The 25,049-nt window shown below is 58.2% G+C and overlaps 1 protein-coding gene across 4 annotated transcripts in view; it reads left to right on the forward strand.

Annotated features, from left to right (window-relative positions):
• The window catches only part of SMG5 (SMG5 nonsense mediated mRNA decay factor), a 25,346-nt gene extending 384 nt beyond the window's left edge, over positions 1 to 24,962 (forward strand). The window contains exons 1-22 of one of the 4 annotated variants that reach the window (XM_034667450.1): positions 56 to 76; positions 3,381 to 3,479; positions 3,970 to 4,093; positions 4,455 to 4,611; positions 6,382 to 6,471; positions 7,402 to 7,491; positions 8,122 to 8,200; positions 10,457 to 10,582; positions 10,660 to 10,728; positions 10,869 to 11,077; positions 11,708 to 11,845; positions 12,003 to 12,587; positions 14,679 to 14,854; positions 15,797 to 15,872; positions 16,465 to 16,640; positions 17,518 to 17,676; positions 20,858 to 20,917; positions 21,356 to 21,515; positions 21,921 to 22,011; positions 22,801 to 22,875; positions 23,293 to 23,431; positions 23,582 to 24,962. In XM_034667450.1, coding sequence (XP_034523341.1) covers positions 3,995 to 4,093; positions 4,455 to 4,611; positions 6,382 to 6,471; positions 7,402 to 7,491; positions 8,122 to 8,200; positions 10,457 to 10,582; positions 10,660 to 10,728; positions 10,869 to 11,077; positions 11,708 to 11,845; positions 12,003 to 12,587; positions 14,679 to 14,854; positions 15,797 to 15,872; positions 16,465 to 16,640; positions 17,518 to 17,676; positions 20,858 to 20,917; positions 21,356 to 21,515; positions 21,921 to 22,011; positions 22,801 to 22,875; positions 23,293 to 23,431; positions 23,582 to 23,665 — 2,838 coding nt within the window. In that variant the 5' untranslated portion in view covers positions 56 to 76; positions 3,381 to 3,479; positions 3,970 to 3,994 and the 3' untranslated portion in view covers positions 23,666 to 24,962. Of the gene's footprint in view, positions 1 to 55; positions 77 to 126; positions 1,021 to 3,380; positions 3,480 to 3,969; positions 4,094 to 4,454; positions 4,612 to 6,381; positions 6,472 to 7,401; positions 7,492 to 8,121; positions 8,201 to 10,456; positions 10,583 to 10,659; positions 10,729 to 10,868; positions 11,078 to 11,707; positions 11,846 to 12,002; positions 12,588 to 14,678; positions 14,855 to 15,796; positions 15,873 to 16,464; positions 16,641 to 17,517; positions 17,677 to 20,857; positions 20,918 to 21,355; positions 21,516 to 21,920; positions 22,012 to 22,800; positions 22,876 to 23,292; positions 23,432 to 23,581 lie in introns of those variants that run through there. The other 3 variants (XM_034667449.1, XM_034667446.1, XM_034667448.1) reach the window with 3 other exon arrangements.
• The last annotated feature ends 87 nt before the right edge of the window (positions 24,963 to 25,049 follow it).

Genomic DNA, 25,049 nt, shown 5'->3' on the forward strand with positions numbered 1-25,049 from the left:
GCGGCCGAGGGGCGCACGTGGAGGAGGCCCCTGGCCGGGAGCCTGGGGCGGGCCCCGAGCTCTGCGGGCCGCGGAGGTGAGGGTGGGGTCGCAGACGGGGAGAACCCGGAAGGGAGCGGCGCTCCGAACCCCGCAGGACGCGGAGGGGAGCGCCCGGGACTGCAGTCCGGAGAGCCGGGCGCTCCCTGTGACCTTGGGCCTCGCTGTTCGCATCCTGGGGAGGACAGGCTTGGGTTGGATATGCTCGGAAGTCCCTCTGCCTCCAGTTTTGCGGAGTTTGAATGAAAAGAGAGGCTGAAGACGAGTTGTGTTGGCCTGGAAGGGCCACGAAGGGCTGTGAGTTCGGAGTGTTCCTAGGTCATGGGAGCCCGTTTCAGGGCACCTGGGCACTCCTAATCCCGAGCGCCGCGTTCTCCAGCCTCATGACTGCAGTCCCTTGCCAGGCAGCTTCCCTTCTTGGTTTCTGGTTCCCGCAGCGCCACTCGCCCTCCGCAGGTCCTGTCTTCAGCCCCCATCCCTCTGTTGAGGCCGCTGGGCGCTTTTCCCACAGGGTCGAGGATTTTTTTTATGGGGAGCAGCTGGAATGTGGTTTCTAGAACTGGGGCAGAATGGGCTGAAGTGTGAGACCAAGTTGAGGTTGCTACTTTATAGTAAGGGTTGGGGTTTGGGTTTTTCTTTTAGCTCAGGCTCTGTAGAACAGGGCCCTTGGGTCGGTGGGCCTCATCTCGGCAGTGAAAGAGTCAAGAGCATGTTGTTGTCTTTTCCTGCCTCCAGTCTGCATCCTGCCCTTTCCACCTTTGTAAGTCAGAGGCAGAGGGGAGTATAGGCTGCTCCAAAAATAGAAAAGTGATCCAATCCAGCAGCCCCTGGGCGCCCACTGTGGGCTGCCCCCCAGTCGTCTGGGCGGGTGAGGAGTCGGCTGCCGGTGGCACGTGTGCTGCATCACGCTGCCAAATGTCAGTGCTGCCTGTCAGAGCATGGGCCCTGCCTGCAAGATTCCATACTTGTCTCCAGCTTTTGGTAATGGCCCTGGTCATCCTTCTGATCGTTCTCAGGCCTAGTTCTTCCTCAGCCCACTACCCTCACGGGACTGACTGACTTAAGGTGATGTGTGTGCACGTGTGGCTTACGTGTGTGCACATGGGTACCCCTGTCTGTGACTGTGTGTTCTTGGCTTTGAGCAGGGTGGAGGTGTGAGGCAGCAGGTCTCTGTTTTCATTCTTCGTTAGTGCAGTGGTGACTCAAGTTGGAAGGACCTGGGGAAGGAAGGTCTGATTTCTCTGTCCAACATAAATGTGTTGTTAGACTGAGAAACTGTCACTCTGAGCTTCAGTAAATTTGGGGAATTCCCGTAGTCTGTTTATAGAAATGGGATTCTGAAATGTTTTAACCCCCTCAGAAGAAAAGGCAGCAGTAGAAGGGAGGCTGGAAGGGCCACAAACACCAATTAATTAATTTGGTCGATTAACTATTTTTTCCAATTATTTTATTTATGGGGGCGCCTGGGTGGCACAGTCGTTAAGCGTCTGCCTTCGGCTCAGGGCGTGATTCTGGCGCTCTGGGATGGAGCCCCACATCAGGCTCCTCCGCTGGAAGCCTGCTTCTTCCTCTCCCACTCTCCTTGCTTGTGTTCCCTCTCTCACTGGCTGTCTCTCTCTGTCACATAAATAAAAATCTTAAAAAAATTATTTTATTTTTGTAAAGATTTTATTTATTTGACAGACAGTGAGAGAGCGAACACAAGCGGGAGGAGTGGGAGAGGGAGAAGCAGGCTTCCTGCCGAGCAGGGAGCCCAATGCGGGGCTTGATCCCAGGACCCTGGGATCACGACCCGAGCCAAAGGCAGACACTTAATGACTGAACCACCCAGGCTCCCCTAACTATTTTTAAAAAACATTTTTTGGGGCGCCTAGCTGGCTCAGTCAGGGGAGCATGCAGCTCTTGATCTCAGGGTCATGCGTTCGAGCCCCACGTTGGGTACAGAAATTACTTTTTTAAAAAAAATTGCAATTAGAACTTTCCAGAGTAACAGTTATTAAGCTTTCTTGGATTGAGAACTAAGGAGAGCTGTGGAGCCGGTCCATAAAGACATGTGCATATGCTCCTGAGATCAGTCCATGGCTCGGAAGTTAAAAAGCCCTGCCCTGGGGAACTAAGCGGGCCTAGAGCAAAGTCACTGATGGCCCTGGCATTCAGGGCCAGGCTGGCTAAAAGGGCTTGGCTCCCATCTCTAGGTAGCCCAGAAGGCATTTGGAGAAATGCTGAGCTCTCAGGATTGCCTATGAGAAGGCCTGGATTACCCTCCCACTGGCTCATCTGGGTGCTGGCGGTCACTCTGCCCGTGGCAGGGCAGCTTTTGCTGGCGTCCCACGTGAGCCACCACAGGGAGCTAGCCTGCCGGGGCCCACTTTCCCTGGCCCAGGAACCCATGTCTCAGTATTCTGAAACAATCTTGAATTGTTGTGGGAATCACCAGTTCCCCCTTTCTTGGTTGCTTTTGTGCCTGGAGCTGTGTCTGAGTTTAACCTGTTTTCACAGGAGCTATCTGTCTTCTTCTGGGTTTTCCCCTTCTAGAGATGACACATACCTCTGACACGTCTTAGCCATCCATTGTGGAGTTTCCTTGGTCTTTTCTCATGGTATCTGGAGTCTCCTCCTTGGCCTTCCAATAAGAAAGATGGAGGCTAATGCTTATTGAATGCTCCGCATGTATGAGGCACCATTAAGAGTGCTTTGTGTATTAGCGAATTTAATCCTCACAAAGTGGGTGATTATAGTAGTCCCATTTTATATACGGGAGAACTGGGATACAAGGAAGTTAGGTATTTTGCCCAGGACCCAGAGCCTCTAATACCACAGAATCCAGGAGACCTTTCGACTACACAGTACGAAGCTCAGCACTCCCCCCCCCCATTTTTCCATACCCTGCTAATTCAGAAATGGAATTTTGTGCTAGGAATGCTTTTCCTTTATGTCAGAGACAGTAAGCCCTTGCTTATTGTAATTAATTCTTGTCACTGTTATTTGTTGAATGGCTGCTCTATGCCAAGGCCACACATAAGTTCTTTAGATAGTTATTGTAGTGGACTGTCCTGTGTATTGTGGGGTGTCTGGAAGCACCCACTAAATGCCAGTAGCAACTCCCCTTGCCCCCTTGAACCCCGGCCGCAAGTAGTGACAGTCAGAAATGTCCCCCGGGGTAGGGGGCTGTTCTTTTAGGAGGGAGACTGTTCATCTTGTTTTGTGCAGCTCAGCCTGCAGCCTTCCCGCTTCCCTGCCCCTAATTCTGTAGCTTCTCCTCGAGGATCAGTGCCCCCCCCATTCCCCCCCACCTGGACATATGCATGGCTCAGGGGCTGTTTGCCTGTGTTTCCCTCCAGGGCTGTGGTGGAGGCTGTGCATCGACTTGACCTCATCCTTTGCAACAAAACTGCTTATCAAGAAGTGTTCAAACCAGAGAACATTAGCCTGAGGAACAAGTAAGCTGGAGACCCTAAACCATAGATCCTTACGGTTTCACTACCCTTCGTCCCCTGGAAGCCTGTCGCATATAGACACATACAGTGTCTGTATGGTACAACAATGGGCTGTGAACTCTGGCCTTCCTAAGAGAGGAAATGGGGACCTCTTGCTCTCTCTGCAGCTTCTGCATCTGACAGACTAGGGCCGTATGGATGCCACTGGAGTTGGGGGGGGGCTGGCCATGCTGCAAAATGACAGGAAAGAAAGATGGGGTTAAAAGGTAAAAAGGAAAGAAGTGTGCAGGGGAGAAAGAAGATTATTAACATTCTTACTACTCCTCCCTGTATCCTTCAGGGCTCCCACTGCTTTCCAGGACTATTGTTTGTCCCAGGTCATGCAGACCGACCTTGGCTGTCCCTTGGGAGGCACAGAGATTTGTCGGTTGGGGTATTGGCAAATGCCTCCTTGCCCCAAGGATGGTCAGTCTCTTCTCCTCTGTACCCTCAGGCTGCGCGAGCTCTGCGTCAAGCTTATGTTCCTGCACCCAGTGGACTATGGGAGGAAGGCTGAGGAGCTGCTATGGAGAAAGGTATACTACGAAGTTATTCAGCTTATCAAGACTAACAAAAAGGTAAGGGGAGGTCCTAGATTTGGAGAAGAAATGTGTCTAAAGAGGGAAGTTAAGAAAGGAAGAGACAGAGAGGTGGGCCAGGATATGGTTGGAGGTGGAGGAGCCAAGGAAAAGATGGCAGAAAGGAGGGAGGGGGTCAGATGTAATTAGGATTGCGGGAGGGGGGGCGCCTCATCCCACATGGGAAGACCAGAGAAGTGGATCTAAGGGTGTGGGGATAACTCATGAGTGAAAGGAGCTGTGGATGAAGTTCCAGAGCTGATAATTAAGTTCGTTTCCTTGGGAGAGGAACAGGGTTAGGGAGGGGGAACGGTGCTCTGAGCTTACCGCTTAGCAGCCCCCTCGCTTTCCCAACGTCCAGCACATCCACAGCCGGAGCACCTTGGAGTGCGCCTACAGGACACACCTGGTCGCGGGGATTGGCTTCTACCAGCATCTGCTTCTCTACATCCAGTCCCACTACCAGCTGGAGCTTCAGTGCTGCATCGACTGGACCCACGTCACCGACCCCCTCATAGGTCAGTGAGATCTGAAAGGTGGGCTTGAGGAGCAAGTGTATGTGCCTCCATGTCTGGCCTTCTTCTTCTGGGTTCTGTAGCTTGTGACCTAGCCAGGCAGAGAGGGTTCTAGGAAGAGCTACAGATGGCCCATGGACTTCGGGTTTATCCAAACAAGCACATGAGGTAGGGTGAAGATCTGAAGGAAAGAGAGGTTTCTGTTGGTTGGGACTGTGACTGAGGAGGAGTTGGAAGGAGGAATGGAATGATCAAGTCTGGCACTGGAGGATGGTATTAATAGCATTTGTTTTCTTCTTGCAGTTGAATTTGGTTGGCACTGTTTGTTTTTTCTTTTTAAGTTTTTATTTATTTATTTACATAATCTCTCCGCCCAGTGTGGGGCTTGAACTCATGACCCTGAGATCAGGAGCCGCCCACTCCCTCAACTAAGCCGGCCGGGCGCCTCCAGCACTGTTTCTTTTAACTTCAGAGATTGTTTCCTAGTTTTTTTTTGCAAGTATTGGAAGTTTTAGAAATGTTTGGGGTTTGCAGACTTTACAGACATTCCTTCATGATGGCTCTCATCTCCATGTGGCCGCCTGAGGTGCCAGTGGCTGTAGCTGACTTCCTTCCCTCCTTGTCTGAGCCTCCAGCCCCTCACGCTCCTTCTGTTCCCCTGCCTGTGCCCCCGCCCTTGCCAGACACTCGGGGCCCGAGCTTGTGTCTGTGCCATCACAGGACATTCTGCAGTCCGAAGCACAGCACCATGTTTGGTGCATTTGCAAAACGTGATTTAAAAACAACGGCATAACCTAAGACCGCCCTCATAGACTTTATACCGGTTAGCCGGAGAGGTCCATAGCCCCAAACAAGTGAAGAACCCTCACTTCAGAGACTCAGTTCCCCAAACTCAGTTTTTCTCCTTGTTGATGTTTTCACGTTCAGCCAACTAAGAGATGCCTGTTGAAAACACTAGGAAGGGCTTTTCAGGTTGGGAGTCCCGCAGCCAGCAGCGTGGCTATACGGTGGTGTCGACAAAGGGGGTGGGCTCTGGAGCCAGTCTGCCTTTCAAGTCCTGGCTCTGCCACTCACCCGCTGTGTGACGCTCTCCTTAAGTGTCAGGTGAGAGGGACCCCTCGTGAGGTTGCTGTGAGGGTCCGTTAACACCGAACAACACTTAGACCAGTACCTGGCACGTGGGAAAGCTGCCTCCCAAACTCTGAACTGAGGTTCCAGAGCTGCTTGGGTGAAGGGAGAGCTGAGAGCGTAGCACGTCAGGTCCTCAGGCATGGCAAGCTCATCTGTGTCCTTCACGGGCAGACTCCCCAGCAGGCGGCCATCTCCGTAGGCCTCCCTCAGGCGGAAGCCTGGGGCACCTGCCTTGGCCTCATGCACATTTCCTTCTTCCTGGCAGGTTTCCCATCTCTACCCAAATCTTTCCACCATATGTGGGGAGCTTCTGCCCGAGGCATCTACGACTGTCCTGACACTTGAGCTTCACCTCTTCTTCCTTTCTAGAAGCCTTTCTATGATGAGCTTTCATGTCCCCTTCCCCCGGGGAACAGTCCTGGCTCGAGGACCCTCACCCATCCTCTCCAGTTCCTTCTCTCCTGTGAATGACCCCTCCCTGCGACCCTCTGCCTGGGTCCTGGATGCATGGTTTCTCTGCCCCCAACACAGTGTTTCAGGAGGAGCCGTGGTTGCTTAATCTCCTTTCTCCACCTAGGAAAGGTGTTTCCCCATTAGGGAGGGGGTGGGGAATGGGCTTCTGAGTGTCTCTGTCTTTCTCAGGATGCAAGAAGCCGGTGTCCGCGTCAGGGAAGGAGATGGACTGGGCGCAGATGGCATGCCACCGATGTCTCATGTACCTGGGGGATTTGTGTAAGAATCTGAACCTTTCATTTTTGCTTTGGGCTCCAGGATAGGTGGAAAGCTGCTTCCGTTGTTGGTACCACCTTGTATGTGATGGGAGAGTGGGAGTAGTTTTGGCCTGTGTAACCCCTCACCCCACCCACCCCGTCAAACAATGTGTTCTTCTCACTGCTCCTCCATGAGCCAGAAAGGACCAGTGACGATGGAAGAAGGAAAATGAGCTTTGAGAAAGCCTGGGTGATCACTCAATTTCAGTAGCAGATTAGGAAGATTTTAATTCAACACTTTTCTCCTTTGGGTTTGCTTTTTTCTTTCTTCATGGACTCCTAGAGGAATTGAAGTTACGCCTCATGGAGGACTTTCCTGCCCGACAAATGTTTGTCAGAATGAAGGAGTACTCTCTTGTCTGCTGGCCTCTGGGCCTGTAGTCCTGGTAGCTAAAGGTTCCTCATTAAGCTGTTGGATGCATTACCTTTTGTCACCTGAGGGTCTTTCCCTCCCTGCCCCGCCCACTCCTGGTCCCCTCATGGGCCCTGTGCACAGAGAGCGCCGACCGCTTCACGTTGGACTGACCAGGTGTCCTCAGTAATGTCCTCACTCCAGAATCAAGCAGCTGTATTCTAGAACCCAATACCAGAGGTCTTCCCAAGCAGTTACATGTGCTGCAGGTTCCCTTCACTGGGAGGAGATAAGCAAGAGCCTGTTTACAAACACTAAGTATTCTCTACATTTTGAAGCTACCAGCAAGGAAGAGAGAGTTGAACGATTTGCCCACAGTCATGCAGAGTTCAGATTGTGCCAGAGGCCCAAGCAGCCTGCCTCCTAGCTAAGGTGTCTTCCTCCCAGGCTCGTACTGCAGCTCCACAGAGCAGACCGCAGGCGAGGGGAGGTTTTTGTGAAACACGGCCTCATCACGTTTCCTCCTTCCGTCTCCTGCAGCGCGGTATCAGAATGAATTAGCTGGCGTAGACACTGAGCTGCTCGCCGAGAGATTTTACTACCAAGCCTTGTCAGTAGCTCCGCAGATTGGTAAGTGGCATCCCGACTCGGGCCTCCCTGCCCAGGAGTTTTCCAACAAGAAGACAACGTTGAGATGGCAGGCAGGCCGCGCTGGCTTCCCTTGGTCCTCCCCAGGCTCTGTCCCGTCACACTTTACCTTGGTTGTGCATTCTCCCCCCTCGGAACACATGCTCAAGAGAAATGCAGGGTCCTGATCCAAGAAGGAGGAAGGTAGAGGGGACGGAAGGGAAGAAGGCTCCCCTTGTCTCTGAAGTCTCTGTAGAAAGAGGAACTTATACTTCAGCTGTCTGCATGGCAGGCACAGTGGGAGAAGGGATGAGGCTCCATTACAGGGAGAGGTGGGGAGAGCTCAGGGGTGGGATAGAGGAGAGGGCTTCACGGCATTCTGTCAGCCTTCGAAGAGCCACAGCTGCCGCTGACGGAATGGCGCCCGTTGGTGCTGAACCCCCTGGCAGGCCAGGCTGGAAGTGAGTCGGTCCCCTGGGGAAGTAGGATTGGCTGCTCCTCCCTGGAGGCACCGGTGTCCGCTGCAAACCCAGTCCTCCTCCCCACGAGCTCCCTGGTGCTCAGCAGTGCTGGGTCGTGGTTGCCGCGGTGAGTAGTGCGGCCTCGGACTGCGTGACTTCTGTCTCCCTGCAGGAATGCCCTTCAACCAGCTGGGCACGCTCGCAGGCGGCAAGTACTACAACGTGGAGGCCATGTACTGCTACCTGCGCTGGTGAGTGTCTGCCGCTGTCCCCGGCTGGCTTGTGTTGGGCCACTGCGGCTCCAGCACCCGCCTTCCTAGCTCCGGGCTCAGAGTGCCGCTTGTCACAGATCCACGGGGATTTGTAGGCTCTCGGGCAGCCAAGATAGCTGCCCACTGTCTCCTATAATGCACAGGATCGCTGTCTTGAAGGAGGAAGTAAACGTAATATGGTGGATAAAGAGTTACCAAGGTGGGGGCGCCTGGGTGGCACAGCGGTTAAGCGTCTGCCTTCGGCTCAGGGCATGATCCCGGCGTTATGGGATCGAGCCCCACATCAGGTTCCTCTGCTATGAGCCTGCTTCTTTTTCTCCCACTCCCCCCTGCTTGTGTTCCCTCTCTCGCTGGCTGTCTCTATCTCTGTCAAATAAATAAATAAAATCTTAAAAAAAAAAAAAAGAGTTACCAAGGTAGCGGCTGACGAGAACTGCAGAACCGTCGAGCTTCAGCATCAAGGTGACCGTGGTGACACTGTGGGAGGACCAGCTGAGTAGCAGGGTGGCCCACTGCTTCCCTGGTGCTGACACTCCCTCAGAATAAGAAACCTCAGTTGCAGGACAGCTGAGGCTGAGTGGGCTTGGTCACCGAGTTGGCGGAGCCAAGCGCACGTGTGCCTGAGAGGTCGGCCGGGGGCCCTTGAGTAGGTTGTAGTTGGAAATAAACTGCCTGGACCCCTGCAGCAGCTGCCTCCTCGGGGCCGACGGCTCCATGAGAAGCCAGACGTTTGCAGAAGCAGCTGCTGTGAGCTGGGCTTCAAAGCAAAGGGAGTAAAGTAAGCTGGTCTTTGTAACTGTCCTGGCCACGTGCTGAAGTGTGAAGTAAGATTCCCTGTGCCGTGAGCCTTGGTTCACCTGGTCCAGGAAACCTTTTCCCTTGAATCAGCACAGTATCTGCTCTTGGGGTGCCCGTCTCCTTTCCTGGATTGATACAGACTGGCCCCCGAGGCCACTGTTTTCATTCTTAAATACAGTTACCAGGTTCGTAGGCTTCTGTTGCCTCTTCCGCAATCCTCTCGTGCCTTCCTGGCAATGCCCCCCTTACTGGTCCTCGGTCCCTCCTCACACTCATGACCATGATTTAGGGTGAGTCACTTCCAAAAAGAGCCCAGCACATCCAGGTTTGGGAGGTGCCTGCTGAGGTCCTGCCCTGCTGTATTAAAGCATTCACGTCTCATGTTCGTGGGTTAGGCATTTGGGTGGGGCTCAGGTAGGCAGTTCTTTTCCCCCCAGTGGCCTTGTCTAGGGTCAGCCGCTGGTAATCGGCGGCCTGCAGGGCTGATCTATCTGGAGCAAGGCTCATCTGGACCCCCTCCCGCTCCGTGTGGTCTCTCTTCCTTGGGAGAGGTGGATTTCTTACATGGTGGCTCAAGGCTCCAGACAGTGGATAATGACCCGAGAGATTTGGAAATAGAATCTGCCAGTCTCTTACGGCCTGGGCCTGGAGACTGGCCGAGTCACCTCCACGATGTTCTGTGGGTCAGAGCAGCTGCACTGCACAGTCCCCTCCCCCCACCCCCAATTTAAGGGGGGAAACACAGAACCCACTTCTGAACTGAAGGTGTGTCAAGGAATTGGTGGCTACCTTTTATTCACTGGTAACATGTATTTTTTCTTTTCTGTCCCTTATCACGAAAGGTGGTTTCTCCCAGAAAAGAGAGTGCAGCGCTCTGGGGGTGTCCTAGATGTGTAGCGAGGCAGGCTGGGCTGGGAGACACGGCTCCAGTGGGTGTAGCCATGGGCCTGTGCACTCTTCCTGCTCTTCCAGGCTCCACCTTGTGCGTACGTGTGGACAGTGTCAGGGTGCAGGGCCTGGCACGTGGCGGCTTCTCCGCGCACACTCGCATCTGAACCAGTGTCATGAGGATTAGAATTGTGTGTACACACACACCCTTGTATGCGGCCGGCTTGTTAGATGCTACCTGTTGTTCCGTGCTCTGTGCTTCACCGAAGACGAAGGCTGGTGTATTTCAGGGACGGTAACTCACTTAAGTTTATAACAGAGTAGAAGCAGTTATTCCACTGACAGAGGAAGCAAAGGCTTTATGTTCACTGTGTGTCTTCGGAAGTTGTGTCTGTGTGTTTTATCTGGAAAAATGGTCTTCACCCTGAGTCTGTACATGGAAGGTGAGGCCGGAGGAGGCATGCATTTGCTAGAAGCATTGTTCCCTAAAGCGTCAGCAGAGCGCCCTCCCCTGCCAAGATCCGTAACTTACCTCCGCGTCTCCTTCAGCATCCAGTCGGAAGTGTCCTTTGAGGGGGCCTATGGGAATCTCAAGCGGCTGTATGACAAGGCGGCCAAAATGTACCACCAGCTGAAGAAGTGTGAGACTCGGAAACTCTCCCCCAGCAAGAAGCGGTGAGTAGGGCCTGTGCGGCGGGGCCGAAGGGGCTCTGGAGCCGTTTGCCATTTACCTTGGGCCCCTCTCCTTCCAGATGTAGAGACGTCAAGAGGTTGCTGGTGAGCTTCATGTACCTGCAAAGCCTCCTGCAGCCCCGGAGCAGGTGAGGGCGAGGGGGCGGGCCCTTGACCTGCGTCCCCGGGCCCCACCGCGGAGGCTCTCTGGTCTGCCCCGTGCCCCCGGCTCCTCGGCCCCGCCCCAGGCCTCATCGCTGACCTCCCTGTCACTCCGGCCCCCCTGCAGCCCGGTGGACTCAGAGCTGACATCGCTCTGCCAGTCGGTTCTGGAGGACTTCAACCTCTGCCTCTTCTACCTGCCCTCATCCCCCGGCCTCAGCCTGGCCGGCGAGGGGGAGCAGGACTACGAGGGCGGCTGTGCTTTCCTCCCAGATCTCCTCATCTTTCAGATGATCATCATTTGTCTCATGGGCGTGCACAGCTTGAAGAGAGCGGGTAAGTCCCTGTGCGCCGCCTTCTGCCCGGGCTGCTGGGCCCTCACTGCCTAGCTTCCTCCCACGAGCGGTGCCTGCACTGCCCGCCTCACTGCGTGTGGCGGGAGAGTGAGGGCCGGGGACCCCTACCCTGAAGGAGCTGCTGGTGAAGGAACAGAGGCAACGGCCTGTCTCCACCACTGGTGCCCCTCCCACGGGGCAGACGGGAGGGGCAGGATACGTAGCTGGCGACCCAGACGGAACTCAGACTTTGCTGTTGGGGGCAGTCGGGCAGTTGTGCGGACCCTTCTGGCAGCACTGGGCGTGGAGCAAAGTCGGGAAGGGGGGAGGTAGGGCTGGGTGTGCCGCTGCTTGGGCTGTGAGGAGGAGCCCGCGTGAAGGCATCAGAGCCAGGGAGGACAGCGTGGGACAAGAGGGTATGATCCCCTGGGGACGCACAAAGTGAGCTGGCACATTGTAGACGACAGGATAATCACTCAGAGACCTGAGAAATCTTTCCTCCTGAGAAGAAGCTTTGAGAAGTAGTTGGATTCTCGGAAGGGTGGAGAACAGGTGAGATGGGGCTGGAGCTAATGGCGCCTGCTTTTCCTCAGAGCCCTGGGCCCCTAATGCCTGGCTTTCCTGGTTCTAGGGTCCAAGCAGTACAGCGCAGCCATTGCCTTCACCCTGGCCCTCTTCTCCCACCTCGTCAACCACGTCAACATACGGCTGCAAGCTGAGCTGGAGGAGGGCGAGAACCCTGTGCCGGCGTTCCAGAGCGATGGCACAGGTGCGGGCATGGGGTGCGACTGCGTGGGGGGGGGGCGCGACTGTGGGCACGTCAGCCTGGGGCGCGGGGATGGCTGGGGAGGTGGCCTTGAAGAGCACCTTCCAGCTTCTGGGCTCCAGTCATCCCTAGTCCCCACCTGACTGTCCTCTTTGCACAGATGAGCCCTTGGAGAAGGAGGAAGCCCCAGGCCCTGAGCCCCCTCCCGCAGCACCTCCAGCGGGTGAGGTCAGAAAGAGTCGGAAGTTCTCCCGCCTCTCCTGCCTCCGCCGCCGCCGCCACCCACCCACAGGTGGAGATGACAGTGACCTGAGTGAAGGCTTTGACTCGGACTCTAGCCACGATTCGGCCAGGGCCAGCGAAGGCTCAGACAGTGGCTCTGACAAGAGTCTCGAAGGTGGGGGAACGGCCTTTGATGCTGAGACAGACTCAGAAATGAACAGCCAAGAGTCCCGGTCAGACCTGGAAGACATGGAGGATGAGGAGGGGACACGGTCCCCGGCCCTGGAGCCGACTCGGCCCAGGTCAGAGGCTCCCGAGTCCCTCAATGGCCCCCTGGGCCCCAGTGAGGCCAGCATTGCCAGCAAGTTGCAAGCCATGTCCACCCAGATGTTCCAGACCAAGCGCTGCTTCCGGCTGGCCCCCACCTTCAGCAACCTGCTCCTGCAGCCCCCCAGTGAGCCCCAGACGGTGGCCAGCCGCGGGCCCTGTGTCAACGGAGATGCGGACAGGCCCTCGGAGCCAGGTATCCGGGCCCCTGTTCGTCCAGCTCTGGCCCGTACCCCCTCCACCACCTGAGAGGCGGCTTGCCTGTCTTCTTCAGGTCCCTTCCCATCCACCCTCACGGCCTTCCCTCTGCTCCTCTGGTCTGGTCCAGGAGTGTTGTCCTGAGAGTCCCCACTGCTGCCCGTGGTCTCCCCCTTCTCCCACACGACCGCTGCCACTGGCCCTCGTCCCACCAGGGACCTCTCTCCTGAGGGTCTTCCCTGCACAGGGGATGCCCAGTGCCTGCTCTCTGCCAGGTGCTGGGCTGGACTGTTTTCGGATATAGTCTGGGTTGAACTTTCACAGCAGTCTTGTGGGGGAAGAGTTCTCATTCCTCTTCCAAATGCTGCCCCTTGCCCCTTGCCCCTAGCCTGTCGCTTGGCTAATTCTTACTTGCCCTCTGGTTTTCCCATAGAAATCACTGGGTCTGGGAATCTTCCGAGGCTAGGCGAGAGTTCCTCCCTGTGGGCACCTGTAGCCTCTGCCCCGCCACAGCTTCCTGGCCCTTCCCACTCAGGTGTATTTGTCTGTTGGCTTGTCGGTGTCCCCAAGGAGACCGTGAGCCTCTTAGGGGCAGGACAGTGTGTGTTTGGTGTGTCCTTGGATCCTTAGTTCTTTTTTTTTTTTTTTTTTTTTAAAGATTTTATTTATTTATTCGACAGAGATAGAGACAGCCAGCGAGAGAGGGAACACAAGCAGGGGGAGTGGGAGAGGAAGAAGCAGGCTCCCAGCAGAGGAGCCTGATGTGGGGCTCGATCCCATAACACCGGGATCACGCCTGAGCCGAAGGCAGACACTTAACCGCTGTGCCACCCAGGCGCCCCTGGATCCTTAGTTCTTAACACCAGGCCTGTACGTGGGTGGGAGCGGGAGGAGGCTAGGAAGCAGCACTCAGAGGTGGGGTGGCCTGCTCCATGCTCTGACCTGCCAGGTTCAAGACCTAGGAGTTGGGGTCGTCCTTTCCTTTTCTTTTTCTTTTTTTTAAATTTATTTATTAGCGTGTGCCTGCATGAGGGGGGAGGAGCGGAGGGGAAGAAGCGGGGAGAGAATCCCAAGCTGACTCCGTGCTGAGTGCGGAGTCTCACGACCCTGAGATCTTGACCTGAGCTGAAACCAGGAGTCAGACATTTAACCGAGTGAGCCACCCAACCGCCTCAGGGGTGTTTCTTTTAATTCTGTATGCCTTTTCTCCCTCCCCAACTGCTCCCTTCTGATTGTCTGCCCTGCTTTCTAGCAGAGGGTAGGCATTTTATAAGCATTGCTCGAGGGAATACCTGTGTAGACCATCCTCACAAGTGAGCTGGAGCCAGAAAGAACCATAGTTTGTCCTATTTATTTTTATCTAGTAGGCTCTGTGCCCAGTGTGGGGCCCAGGATAGGGCTTGAACTCATGGCCCTGAGATCAAGACCCGAGCTGAGGGGCGCCTGGGTGGCTCAGTCGTTAAGCGTCTGCCTTCGGCTCAGGGCGTGATCCCGGCGCTCTGGGATCGAGCCCCATGTCAGGCTCCTCCGCTGGGAGCCTGCTTCTTCCTCTCTCACTCCCCCTGCTTGTGTTCCCTCTCTCGCTGGCTGTCTCTATCTCTGTCAAATAAATAAATAAATAAAATCTTAAAAAAAAAAAAAAGACCCGAGCTGAGATCAAGAGTTGGACACTCAACCAACTGAGCCACCCAGGAGCCCCAGAAAAAAACACTTTTTGTTTTTAAGATTTTATTTATTTGTCAGAGAGAGAGCACAAGCAGGGGGAGCAGCAGGCTCCCCGATGAACAGGGAGCCAGATGTGGGATTCGATCCCAGGACCCTGGGATCATAACCTGAGCCAAAGGCAGATGCTTCACCGACTGAGCCACCCAGGCGTCTCAAGAAGGGTGGAGGCAGCAGTCTCTTGGCTTAAAAGCATCTGGTTAGTAGGTGTAGAAAGGTTAGGCAGGGGTGTGTAGTAAGCTCCCCATCTTTCACGTCAGAACTCTGCTCCCGAGGGCAGGCAGGGCGAGCGTGCCCCCCCGCCTGGAGCTGCAGCCCAGTGCCACGTGCCTGCCGCTCATCGCGGCTCCCTGTCCCCAACCCCCAGCCTCTGAGGAGGGCTCCGAGTCGGAGGGCAGTGAGTCCAGCGGGCGCTCCTGTCGGAATGAGCGCAGCGTCCAGGAGAAGCTGCAAGTCCTGGCGGCCGAAGGCCTGCTTCCCGCCGTGAAGGTCTTCCTGGACTGGCTGCGGGCCAACCCTGACCTCATCGTCGTATGTGCGCAGGTGAGGCTCCTCGCGGCGTCGGGAGCACAGCCGAGGGGGGCGTGGGGAGGCCCCTCGGGTTCCAGCACCACAGAAGTTATGGCAGGCACCTGCTTTGGGTGGGCTCTTAATTTTTTACCCGGAAAGGATTAGACGTGACCTCTGGCCTCCAGGAGCCTATGGCCTGGGCCAGGACACACACTCTGTGGATGGGAAGGCAGGAGCTGCTTATCCCACTCTGTGCCCCTCACGCCGGGTGTAACAGCTGTCATCAGGAGGGGGGTCGATGAAGGAGTGTGTGTGTTTGAGGGCCGGCCTCGAGCCTGGTCCCGGAGGGAGGAGGGGCAGGGGCGGGGCGTCTTCTCCTCAGGTTCAGTCTGTCTTGAGCCTTGAGGGCCCCACAGGTTTTGTCCGGTGTCGCTTTATCCCAGGAGCACAGCTGCTGTGCGGTGGAAGCCCCTCCCCCGCAGGTCGCCCTCGTCCCCAGACGAGAGTTGGGGTTAGGGCCAGGCACGCTGTTGGGTGTGTGCCTATGTGTGCTGGCGGCGAGTTGCTCACCACCCTTAGTCATCAGGGGAGGTGCACTGAAAATGGGGACGTGGGGTCACATCCCCACACAGCCGTCCCAGGATGGGCACACGGAGGGCTGCGCCACGGGGAGAAGCTACCTCCAGCGCTCTAGCTTTTCCCGCTCCCATAATCTAGTGTCCTTCCTGTGGCCTCGCACCTTCTCCCCGTGATCTCGCCGCTGGGGATGAAGCTCAGCCAGGCTCGCGGCCCCTGCAGTCCTCATGGGGTTGGCTCCCTCTGTTCCCGGTCTCCCAGGAGTCCCCTCCCTTGGCCTCTTTGGTTAGTTTTTCTATCAGATTGCTCTAGGCCTGTGGCCATAGGCCCCAGGCCCCCCAGGGGTCCTGTTTTCCTTGCCCGCCCTGCCGCCCCGCTGAAGGCCTCCCCTCTCCACAGAGCTCTCAGAGTCTGTGGAATCGCCTGTCTGTGCTGCTGAACCTGTTGCCAGCTGCTGGCGAGCTCCAGGAGTCTGGTGAGTGAGTCCCTAGCACTGTGCCCCCTTCCCCTCTCCCTCAGTGGCCCCACGAAGCCCATCCCCCTCTCTGGTAACCCAGCCTGGGGGGAAGGAGGTTAGTGGGCCTCACTGCCCAGCCACCTGACACACAGCAGCTACTGTGGTCTCTGCATCTCCGGTTTCCCCCAACACTGCCCCACTGTGGGCAGGTGGCCTGGTTGGCTGGGGAGTGTGCTCCCCGGGGAGGGCAGTGGGGTGGGCAGGAGTGGAGAGACGGGAGCCCGGGAGCCAGCCCCACTCGCTGAGAGTCCTCCTGGGCCTCCAGAGCTCATCCCCTCCTGCCACCTTGCAGCTGCACGTGCCCAGCGGTTCCCACCTCTGGCCTCACGTGAGCGGTGTGCACGTCGTCCTCCAGAGCCCTCAGGTTCACCCTGGTGTCGGGGAGCCTTTCCCATCAGAACCCTTGCTCCCTGTGCCTGCTCTGCTCTTCCAGCCAGGCCAGCTCCGGTCTCCCTGAGCCGTGTGATACGGCCCTCTCTGTCCCTCTCTGTTCTCCAAGGAGAAGGGCTGAGTCCCACAGGGCAGGTGGTCTCACGTGTCTTCTCCCCAGGCCTGGCCCTGTGTCCCGAGGTCCAGGACCTTCTCGAAGGTTGTGAACTGGCTGACCTGCCCTCCAGCCTGCTGCTCCCAGAGGACACGGCCCTTCGTAACCTGCCTCCCCTCCGGGCTGCCCACCGACGCTTCAACTTTGACACAGATCGGCCCCTGCTTAGCGCCTTAGAGGAGGTGAGCATGGCATTTCTGATTCCACAAGCTCTGGTGTGAGTCCAGCCCCACAGTGAAGCAGGTGGCCCTCCCGTCCAGACAGGCAGAGCATCCTCGGGGCTGGGCTGGGTGTGGTTCCTTCCGTGAGCCGCCGAGCTGGCTCTCCTTCCCACGGGACGCCCTGCTGTGGGTGTCTTGTCGTGGGCCTCCCTCCACCATGTCCATCTTTTGCAGAGGGTGGGGCGGGGGGCCGTTAGGGCTTAGGACCCGTTCTCTCACTCGTTTCCACTCTGGGCCCAGCATCCTGTGAGCTGGGCGGGAGGCCGTCAGGGAGAGAGCTGGAAGAGAAAGTGCTGCCCGGCCAGGCTGGTCCCCCCTGCGCCTGCATCACTGCACGGGCCGTCTGGGGACGGCCAGGGAAGCCAAGTAGACAGGCTCCCAGCGCCCTCGCCGGCACACGCACGGGCCTCTTGGTTGCTCCTGTCCAGCCAGAGGACCTTGGCTCTAGTCTGTGTCGTGTGTTAGGGTTCTAGAGAAGATTTTTGTTTGCTGGGGAAGAACTGTTTTGCCAACCAAGGAAATAGGTTGGAAACGTCGGTGTAGCTCAGTCCCCTCGTTTTTCCATGCGAGACCCCAAGGAGGGAGGTGGCCTGAGCGCCTGGGTCGTCCCGCGCTCCGCCCAGTGTGCTGCCTTTTGTCCCCACCTGCGTCCCGGTTTGCCAGTCCTGCCTGGAGTCTCCTTTCTTGGCAACCCAAGGCCCTGGGTCTTGGGGCTCCCCTCTCCCACCGCACAGACCCAGGCCTCTCTAGGGAGCCCCTGCTGCCGCTGCGGCCGGGCGGCTGGGCCGCGGTGCCCGGAGAGCCCTGCCCGCTGACCGGCTCCCGCGTCCCCTCGCAGTCGGTCGTGCGCACCTGCCGCATCCGCAGCTTTGGCCACTTCGTCGCCCGCCTGCAGGGCAGCGTCCTGCAGTTCAGCGCGGAGGCCGGCATCTTCGTGAGCACCGCCCAGTCGGAGCGGGAGGGCGTTCAGCAGCAGGCGCAGGCGCAGCTCCGCATGGTGAGTCGTCCCTCCCCGCTCGCAGCTCCCACCCGGCGCGCTGAGCACCCCGGCCGGAGGGCCCTTGATGGGGGAGCGGGGGGAGCGGGGGTGCGGCGCAGGGACTGAGGGACGGGCCAGTGGGCAGGGCGGGAGCGGTGCGCTGAGCAGAGGCAGCTGGCCCAGGCCTGTGTCCAGACTGCCTGGGCTCGAGGGCCGTCTCTGTCCCCTCCTAGTCTGAGCTCAGCAAGTTCGTTGACCTTACTAAGCTCGTTTCCCTGCTAGTTACGCGGCACTCGTGGCGCTGGCTTCACGGGTTGGTGGTGACGCTAGAGCAAGCGTGCATCTCGGGCACTGAGTGTGCTCAGCCGGTGCCCCTGGCCCTTCCTCTCGAGGGGATGAAGACTGGGGGCGGGGAGCGTGGCAGGCTCTGGGTATCAGACGCCACACAGGGTTCTTTCCTCCTCCAGGGTCCCCAGAAAGTAGCAGGTGGCAGGGGTTGCCCCTTCTCCATTCCGAATCTGGTCCCCAGACACTGAGTGTCTGCTCTGTGCCAGGCCTGTCCGTACTGTAGGCACTGGGGTCACAGCAGCAAACCAGATCGTCCTTTCTCTTGTGAGGCTGATGCTTGGGGAGCACAATCCCGGTTCTGCGCTGGGGCCTGCATAGCTCTGAGCATGCTGTCCTCCCCGGACTGGACTGCAGTACCTTGGCGGCGGGTGGGGGGGGGGGTGTCTGGCACTGAACCACGGCCCACGTGTCTCTACAAACCTCGAGGGTTTTTCTTCGTCCTAGGACAGTCCCCTCCCCCACAAGCCGCAGGTCTCCCCACCTCTCTGAGCACCCCATTCCTGCGGACATGGCACGTGACAGGCTCACAGCAACTCCCTTCTTTGCAGTCTTAAAAGCAGGCGTGTTTTATTAAAAAACAAACCTTTTGTGTTAAGGCTTCTGTTGCTGTTCTATAGAGGAAAAGACATAATTACAAAGATAATCATGGGGAAATGACACAGCTTTAAAACATGCTAGTTTTTGCAGGCATTTCCTTTAGGTTAAAGCTCCAAGACTCTTCCTCAGAGCCCCATGCGGGTGGTGCTGGCCCCCAAAGTCACGCTGCCTGCTAGGGCTGCCCCCTGCACTGCTAAGTGGCACATGTCCACCCTGGGAGCTCATCCCTTAAGCAGCAGCGTGGCCGTCCCCATATTGACATCTGCCATCACCTATCATCAGCTTTCTGTGTGCCAAGCCGAGTTGGCTCGGGACAGCTTATTCGGCCCTGGTGTAGCCCTGTAAGGGGCCCTTACCCTCTCCTGCGCTGGATGTTGGGGTGCAGAACCACATAAGAGGGATCGTCCCTGGAATTGGGCAGACCGGCTCTCCCTTCTCAGCTGCTGTGGGGTGCAGCATCTCTGCAGGCCCGCTGGGTCCAGTGGCCGCTGCTCCTACTCGGGGACACCGGCATGTGCCTGGGTTAGGGACCCATCTTTCCTGTGTTCCTCAGATTCTCCCTGTGGACGGCAGAGGCCCACATCTCTGAGCCACTGGCCCGGCCGTGCCAGAGCCTGAGGGTGGTACGGCTCTCCTCTTCCTAGGTCCAGATGGCTGCCCACCGCCCACCCCCAGCAGAGGGGGCATCGCAGTTCCAATTCCAGCCTGAAAGGCTGTTCCCTAGGCTTGGTTCCTACAGTGACAGTGCTCGCTGTCCTCGCCAGTCTGTTGGCAGGCCTGTGAGAAAGTGGCCTCCCTCTCTCCTTCCTGCACCTGGGTTTGTCCAAGGGGATGTTCTAGGCGTTTTGGACAGGGCTGTTCTGTGCAGGACTCTGCAGGGCTGTAGGTACGTCTTGCAGAACCGTAGCGTAATTATCACAACTAGGATGGGGCAGTACCGGGAACCGTAGATTTTATTCATATTTTACTAAATTTTCCACTGACATCTGTTTTCTTTTTTGTTTTTTTAAAGATTTTATTTGAGAGAGTGTGCAGGAGAGAGCGAGAGAGCAGGGGGAGGGGCAGAAAGGGAGAAGCAGGCTCCCCGTTGAGCAGGGAGCCCGACTGGGGCTCAATCCGAGGCCCTGGGATCACGAGCTGAGCCGAAGGCAGACGCTCAACCGACTGAGCCACCCAGGCGCCTCTAATGTCAGTTTTCTTTCCCAAGCACATTGCGTTGGGTTGTGTGTGTCCGTGGTCTGCTCTAGTCTGTGACGGTTCCTCAGTCTTTCCTTTCGTGACCTTGACACTTGTGAGGAGTATCAGTCAGTTACTTTGTAGCGGGTCCTCAGCCTGGCTTTGTCCAGACGTGTCTCGGCCGTGTGTTCTCGTGGTTGGAATGCGATTATACACCGGAGGTTAATGTTGGAAAGCACCACTCCGAGGATGTCACTTTGCTCATTAAAGAGCCTTTGGTCTGCGCCCNTGCCCCCCCCCCCCCCCGCCCGGATCTTTAAGGATAAGTCTCCATCCTTAATCTCATCTCTAGACCATTTTAGGGAATGTGGGCTTCATCCAGAAGACAAAGGGAAACCGTCAGAGGACTTTTAGTCAGGGCCACGGCGCACACCAGGCGGCATCTGGCTGCCGTCAGGGAAGGTGGCCGGGGGTAGAGGCAGGGGCCGGGGAGGAGGGGATGGGGGGACCCAGCGTAGACCGGGGTCGCGCAGTGGAGGTGAAGGGGAGGGGCAGTCGGCAGGACTGGGAGCTGAGAGAGGGACAGTCGCAGCTCAGCCTCCGCTTTGCACACGCAGTGGCTGCTTTCCCAGGTGGGGGGCCACCGAAAGGAGAGCAGCAGCTTTGGAGGAGCAGAGGGGGCTGGCTGGGCTGGCGCTGCAGATGGGGAAGAAGTTGGCAAGCGGATGGTGTGGAAGGTGGGGTGTGCGGGGTGGCAGCCCCCCGAGGCACGGAGCGGAAGACAGGGCCGCAAGCCTGATGGTGACCGTGCGCAGCTGGCTGCCCCTCTCCGGGCCACCTGGGCTGGCGAGAGCTTCGGCACGGGTCCCAAAGTCCTTCTCCACCAGAGCAGTGGTTTTTCTCCCGAGCCTCCCGCTCCCTCACTTAGCGGGAGCAAGAAAGCTGACTTCACATGAGGGGTTCCTGTTCCAGACCCCGGGAATTGCTCTTGGACAGTCTGTTAAACCTCGTGGTCTCTAGGGGAATGGCCGTGGCCCCAGCTCTTGGTCCCAAGCTTAGCATGTGCTTTGCCTTGTAGGCACAGGAGGAGGCCCGTCGGAACAGGCTGATGAGAGACATGGCCCAGCTGCGACTTCAGGTAGGCAGTCAGGACCCAGCTGCCCTGCCCCTGCTCTGTTCCACAGCCCCGTTCTCTTCTGCCAGGGGCCCCCCACTCTGTTCCCCTGCCTCCCCTACCCCTTGTTCTACTGTGCCCCACCCCAGCTCTGTTCCGTCTCCCCCCTTCCACGGCGGCCTTCACTTTAACCGGATCACCTCCCAGACTGCCTTCTCTTGGTCATTCCCTCACTGAGCCTTGATGCCCCCTTTCTGCCTTCTCTGTTGTCTTTTCCTTCTTTTTCTCTTTACCTTTCCTTCTTCCTGCCTCCCTTTCCTCCAAGGCCCTTGGTACAAGGAGCCCCCTGTCCCCCTTGGCAGCAGGAGATGCCCCACGAGAGCCCCCTTGGGTTCCATCCTTCCTGCCCAGGCTGTAGGGCCCACACAGCCCCCGCCCCCCCACTCTGCTCTCTCTCCCCAGCTCGAGGTCTCTCAGCTGGAAGGGAGCCTGCAGCAGCCCAAGGCCCAGTCGGCAATGTCTCCTTACCTCGTCCCTGACACACAAGCCCTCTGCCACCACCTCCCGGTCATCCGCCAGCTGGCCACTAGTGGCCGCTTCATTGTCATCATCCCAAGGACAGGTAGGCGTACTGGGGAGGTGGGGGGGACAGGGTGTGGCTAAGACAGACTTGGGGCTTGTGATTGAGAAGTGCTCCCGGGGGCCCAGTTTCCACACCGTGGCCTCGGTCAGGTCCTGCCCTCTTCCTAAAGCTCAGTCACTTCATCTTTGGAATGCGTGTGACAATCTGTTAAACTCTTGACTCAACGGTTAAGGAGAAACGAGAGAAAAATCTAAGCGAACGCACTTGGTAAATTGCCATCTCCGTTGCTCACAGAAGGTCATACTTTGGAAGAGCTCTGGGAGACATGTAGGAGCCCGGGTCCCTGCTTCTCCTGCAGCGGGTCCTGGGGGATCCCGGAGCCCCGGGCCACAGCAGTGCGAGCTCACCTGTTCTGTCCTTCCCCAACCCCACCTTGTCCAACAGTGATCGATGGCCTGGACTTGCTGAAGAAGGAACACCCAGGGGCCCGGGATGGGATCCGATACCTGGAGGCAGAGTTTAAGAAAGGAAACAGGTGAGTGTGGGCCTAGGCCTCTCCCAAGCCCCGTGTCAGGCTCCCAGACAACAGTATTTGTTCCTGGCTCCCCGTGGGTAAGACACGCACTTGCAGTCCCTGCGCGCTGCCGGGGTTGGGGGCGGGGAACAGAGATGTAATTACAAGTCAGGGTCTCAGGTGTGGATGGAGGGTGGTCAAGGGCGGGGACTGACCTGCTGTCTCTTTGCCTCTGGGGCAGGCACGAGATCAGCATCAGCAGGGAGATGGGGGCAGAGTCCCCAGCTCCAGGCTTGAGCTCCTTTGCAGGAGTTCCTGCTGTTTTAGGGCTGGGCCCATGATCAAGGGTACCGGGGTGGGAGTCGTTCACGGCTGCAGCCAGCCAGGCCTGGCAGGTGGCAGCGTGCCGGTGCTCGTGCTGCGCAGGCCCTCCCTTCTGGGCTTTGGGGCTGGCAGGGCAGCAGTAGATGGGGAGCTGACTTTGCTCCCCACCCCCCGCCCCTGCATCTGCCCGGCCAGGAAGCCGCACAAAGCCTGCTTGTTCGGCCCTTGTCTCCAGAAGCCCTCACTTGAAAAGCATCTGCCGCTCCTCCCTTCCCAGCTCCTCCCCCGGAGGAGGAACCAAAGGATCGATGTTATCAGGGGGAAAAGTGAGCTGGGCTCAGTGGCCGGGAAGCTCCTTTGAAATGGCTCCGAACAGAGCTGTGGTGGGAGAGGTGCCCCCCGCTCCCTGGGCCACAGCGAGGTGCTTTGTGGGAGGCGTCCCGCCTCCTCTGACCCCCACTTCTCTGCCCCTGCCTCCTTCGCCAGGTATATTCGCTGCCAGAAAGAGGTGGGAAAGAGCTTCGAGCGGCATAAGCTGAAGAGGCAGGATGCAGACGCCTGGTAAACTGCCAGCCCCACGCTCCTGAAACCTCAGCTAGGCCGCCCACCTTGCTCCTCTCCATGCGCTCCCCGGGCCAGATGGTCCTGCAGCAGATAGCAGGACCAGCCTAGGGCCACCCTCAGCCCGCCAGGGCCTCCTGCTCATGTCCCCTTGGAGGGAGTGAGAAGTGGCTCCAGCCCCAGAGCCCCTATGGCCCTGAGATGCTGGGGCTTGGTGTTCTCGCTCAGTGTCCCTTTGCCCACTCCCCGCAGGACACCCTCCAGTACTGGCTTCCAGAACCACTGCCCCTGGCTGCCTGGTTTCTCCAGCTCTCCCGCTGCCCTCCCTGTCCCCAGTTTCCCCTATGCCCTGGGGGTCCTGGCGTCCAGGCTGCGCTCATGCTGGGGCTTGGCCCACCTGCTCTTCCTCCCTACCAGGACTCTCTATAAGATCCTGGACAGCTGCAAGCAGTTGACTCTGGCCCAGGGGGCAGGTGAGGAGGACCCGAGCGGCATGGTGACCATCGTCACAGGCCTTTCCCTGGACAACCCCAGTGCGCTCTCAGGCCCTATGCAGGTAGGTCCGTGAACGGGCAAGAGGTGCCAAAGCGGACTCCCTTCTCAGACCACACCATACACTTCCACCATCCCTTCCCCAGCCCTGCAGCAGGTCTCATCGTTCAGGAGGTCAGGCCCTCCCCCATCAGTCGCCCTCCCCATTCCACAGGCAGCCCTGCAGGCCGCTGCACATGCCAGTGTGGACATCAAGAATGTTCTGGACTTCTACAAGCAGTGGAAGGAGATTGGTTGAGACGGACCCCCAGGCCCTGCAGTGGGGCTGCATCCAGATCTCTCCTGCCCTCCCTGGCAGCCAGGACCAGCACCTGTAGTCACCCCACCACACGCAGACTCACGCACGCACGCAGGAAGGAAGCCCAGCTGCACACAGGCCGCAGGGAGGGCCCGGGAGCCGCAGGGAGGGCCCGGAGCCGGCTGGGAGGGCGGGTCCCCCTGTCACCAAGACGATGTCAGGGAAGTGAGGGAAGTGCTTGGAGCAGGAGAGGCCTGTGGGCCCCCAGCCAGCCCTTCTGCTTCAGCCCCCCGCGGTCCCCAGGGGCAGGTGGCAGGCATGGGCGTCTGCGTTCCATTGGAGTGGTTTGTGGACTTCTGAGGGGAAGGGACAGCGGAAGGGCCCCTCTTCCTCACTCAAGACGCAGGGTGGTTGGTGCCAGGAGTCTGGAGCCTCCGGCGCTGGGGGAAGAATCAGGGTAACACCAGGCGTGTGGGTGGTTCTCTGCAGACCCTTCCCCTCCTGGAGGACCACCCATCTTCCTCTCCCTTGGCGCAGGCGGGCACAGCTCTGGAGCCTTGGGGACTCTTCCAGAAGAGGGGCCTGGAGCTGCCAGCACCAAGAGCAGGGCCAGGGCTCACCCCCGCCTGCTGCTGCGGGTGCCGCGCACCCAGCCGCCCCACCTTGCTTTCGCTCTGCGTCTGCCCGGCTTCCAGGGCACAGAGCAGGCCCCTCTGTCTGTCGGCAGTCTGGCCTGCGGGCCAGGGATGGTCTGCGGCCCACCAGCCCCACAGTTGGGGTGCCTGTGCGGGGGGCAGAGTGCGATGCTAGGAAGAGGAGGGGGAGTGGTGCGAGGCCACCAGCCCCCTGACGGTCTGGGAGAGGCCTGTGTGGAGGTGGGCGGCAGAAAGGAGAGGCTCTTAGAGCTGCCCGGTCAGGGGCCTGCTGTCCTGGGGGTGCTGAGCACGGGGCTCGCTTGCGGGCGGCGCATGGCGAGGTGAATGTGGGAGCTGAGATCATGAATCGCTCAGGGCAGGGGGCGGAGCAGCAGGCGTGGGCTGTGGGGGAGGCTCTGGCCCGGAACGCCTTGGCCTCTTGCCCTGGGGCTGGCCAGGAGCTCGCAGGGGGTCTCGGCTCTGCTGCCCCCCATCCCAGCGCTAGCCTAGCTTCCCAGGCTGTTCTCAGAGGAAAGCGGGCTTCTTGCCTCCTTCCTCTAAGCGAGTCTGGGACGGTCTGGGGGGAGTGGGGTCACCCCCACCCCAGTCGCTGGCAGAGACGGAGACTAAAGCATCACTTAATAAAGAACCCTCGAAGCCTGCCCTGCCTCCTGGTACCATTCTGTCCGGGTGTGTTGGGATGGTGACGCCTTCTTGCCAAAGGGGCCTCTAGGAAAGCTTGCGTTGAG

Source organism: Ailuropoda melanoleuca, chromosome 8, assembly GCF_002007445.2.
Source record: "Ailuropoda melanoleuca isolate Jingjing chromosome 8, ASM200744v2, whole genome shotgun sequence".
Lineage (NCBI taxonomy): Eukaryota > Metazoa > Chordata > Mammalia > Carnivora > Ursidae > Ailuropoda > Ailuropoda melanoleuca.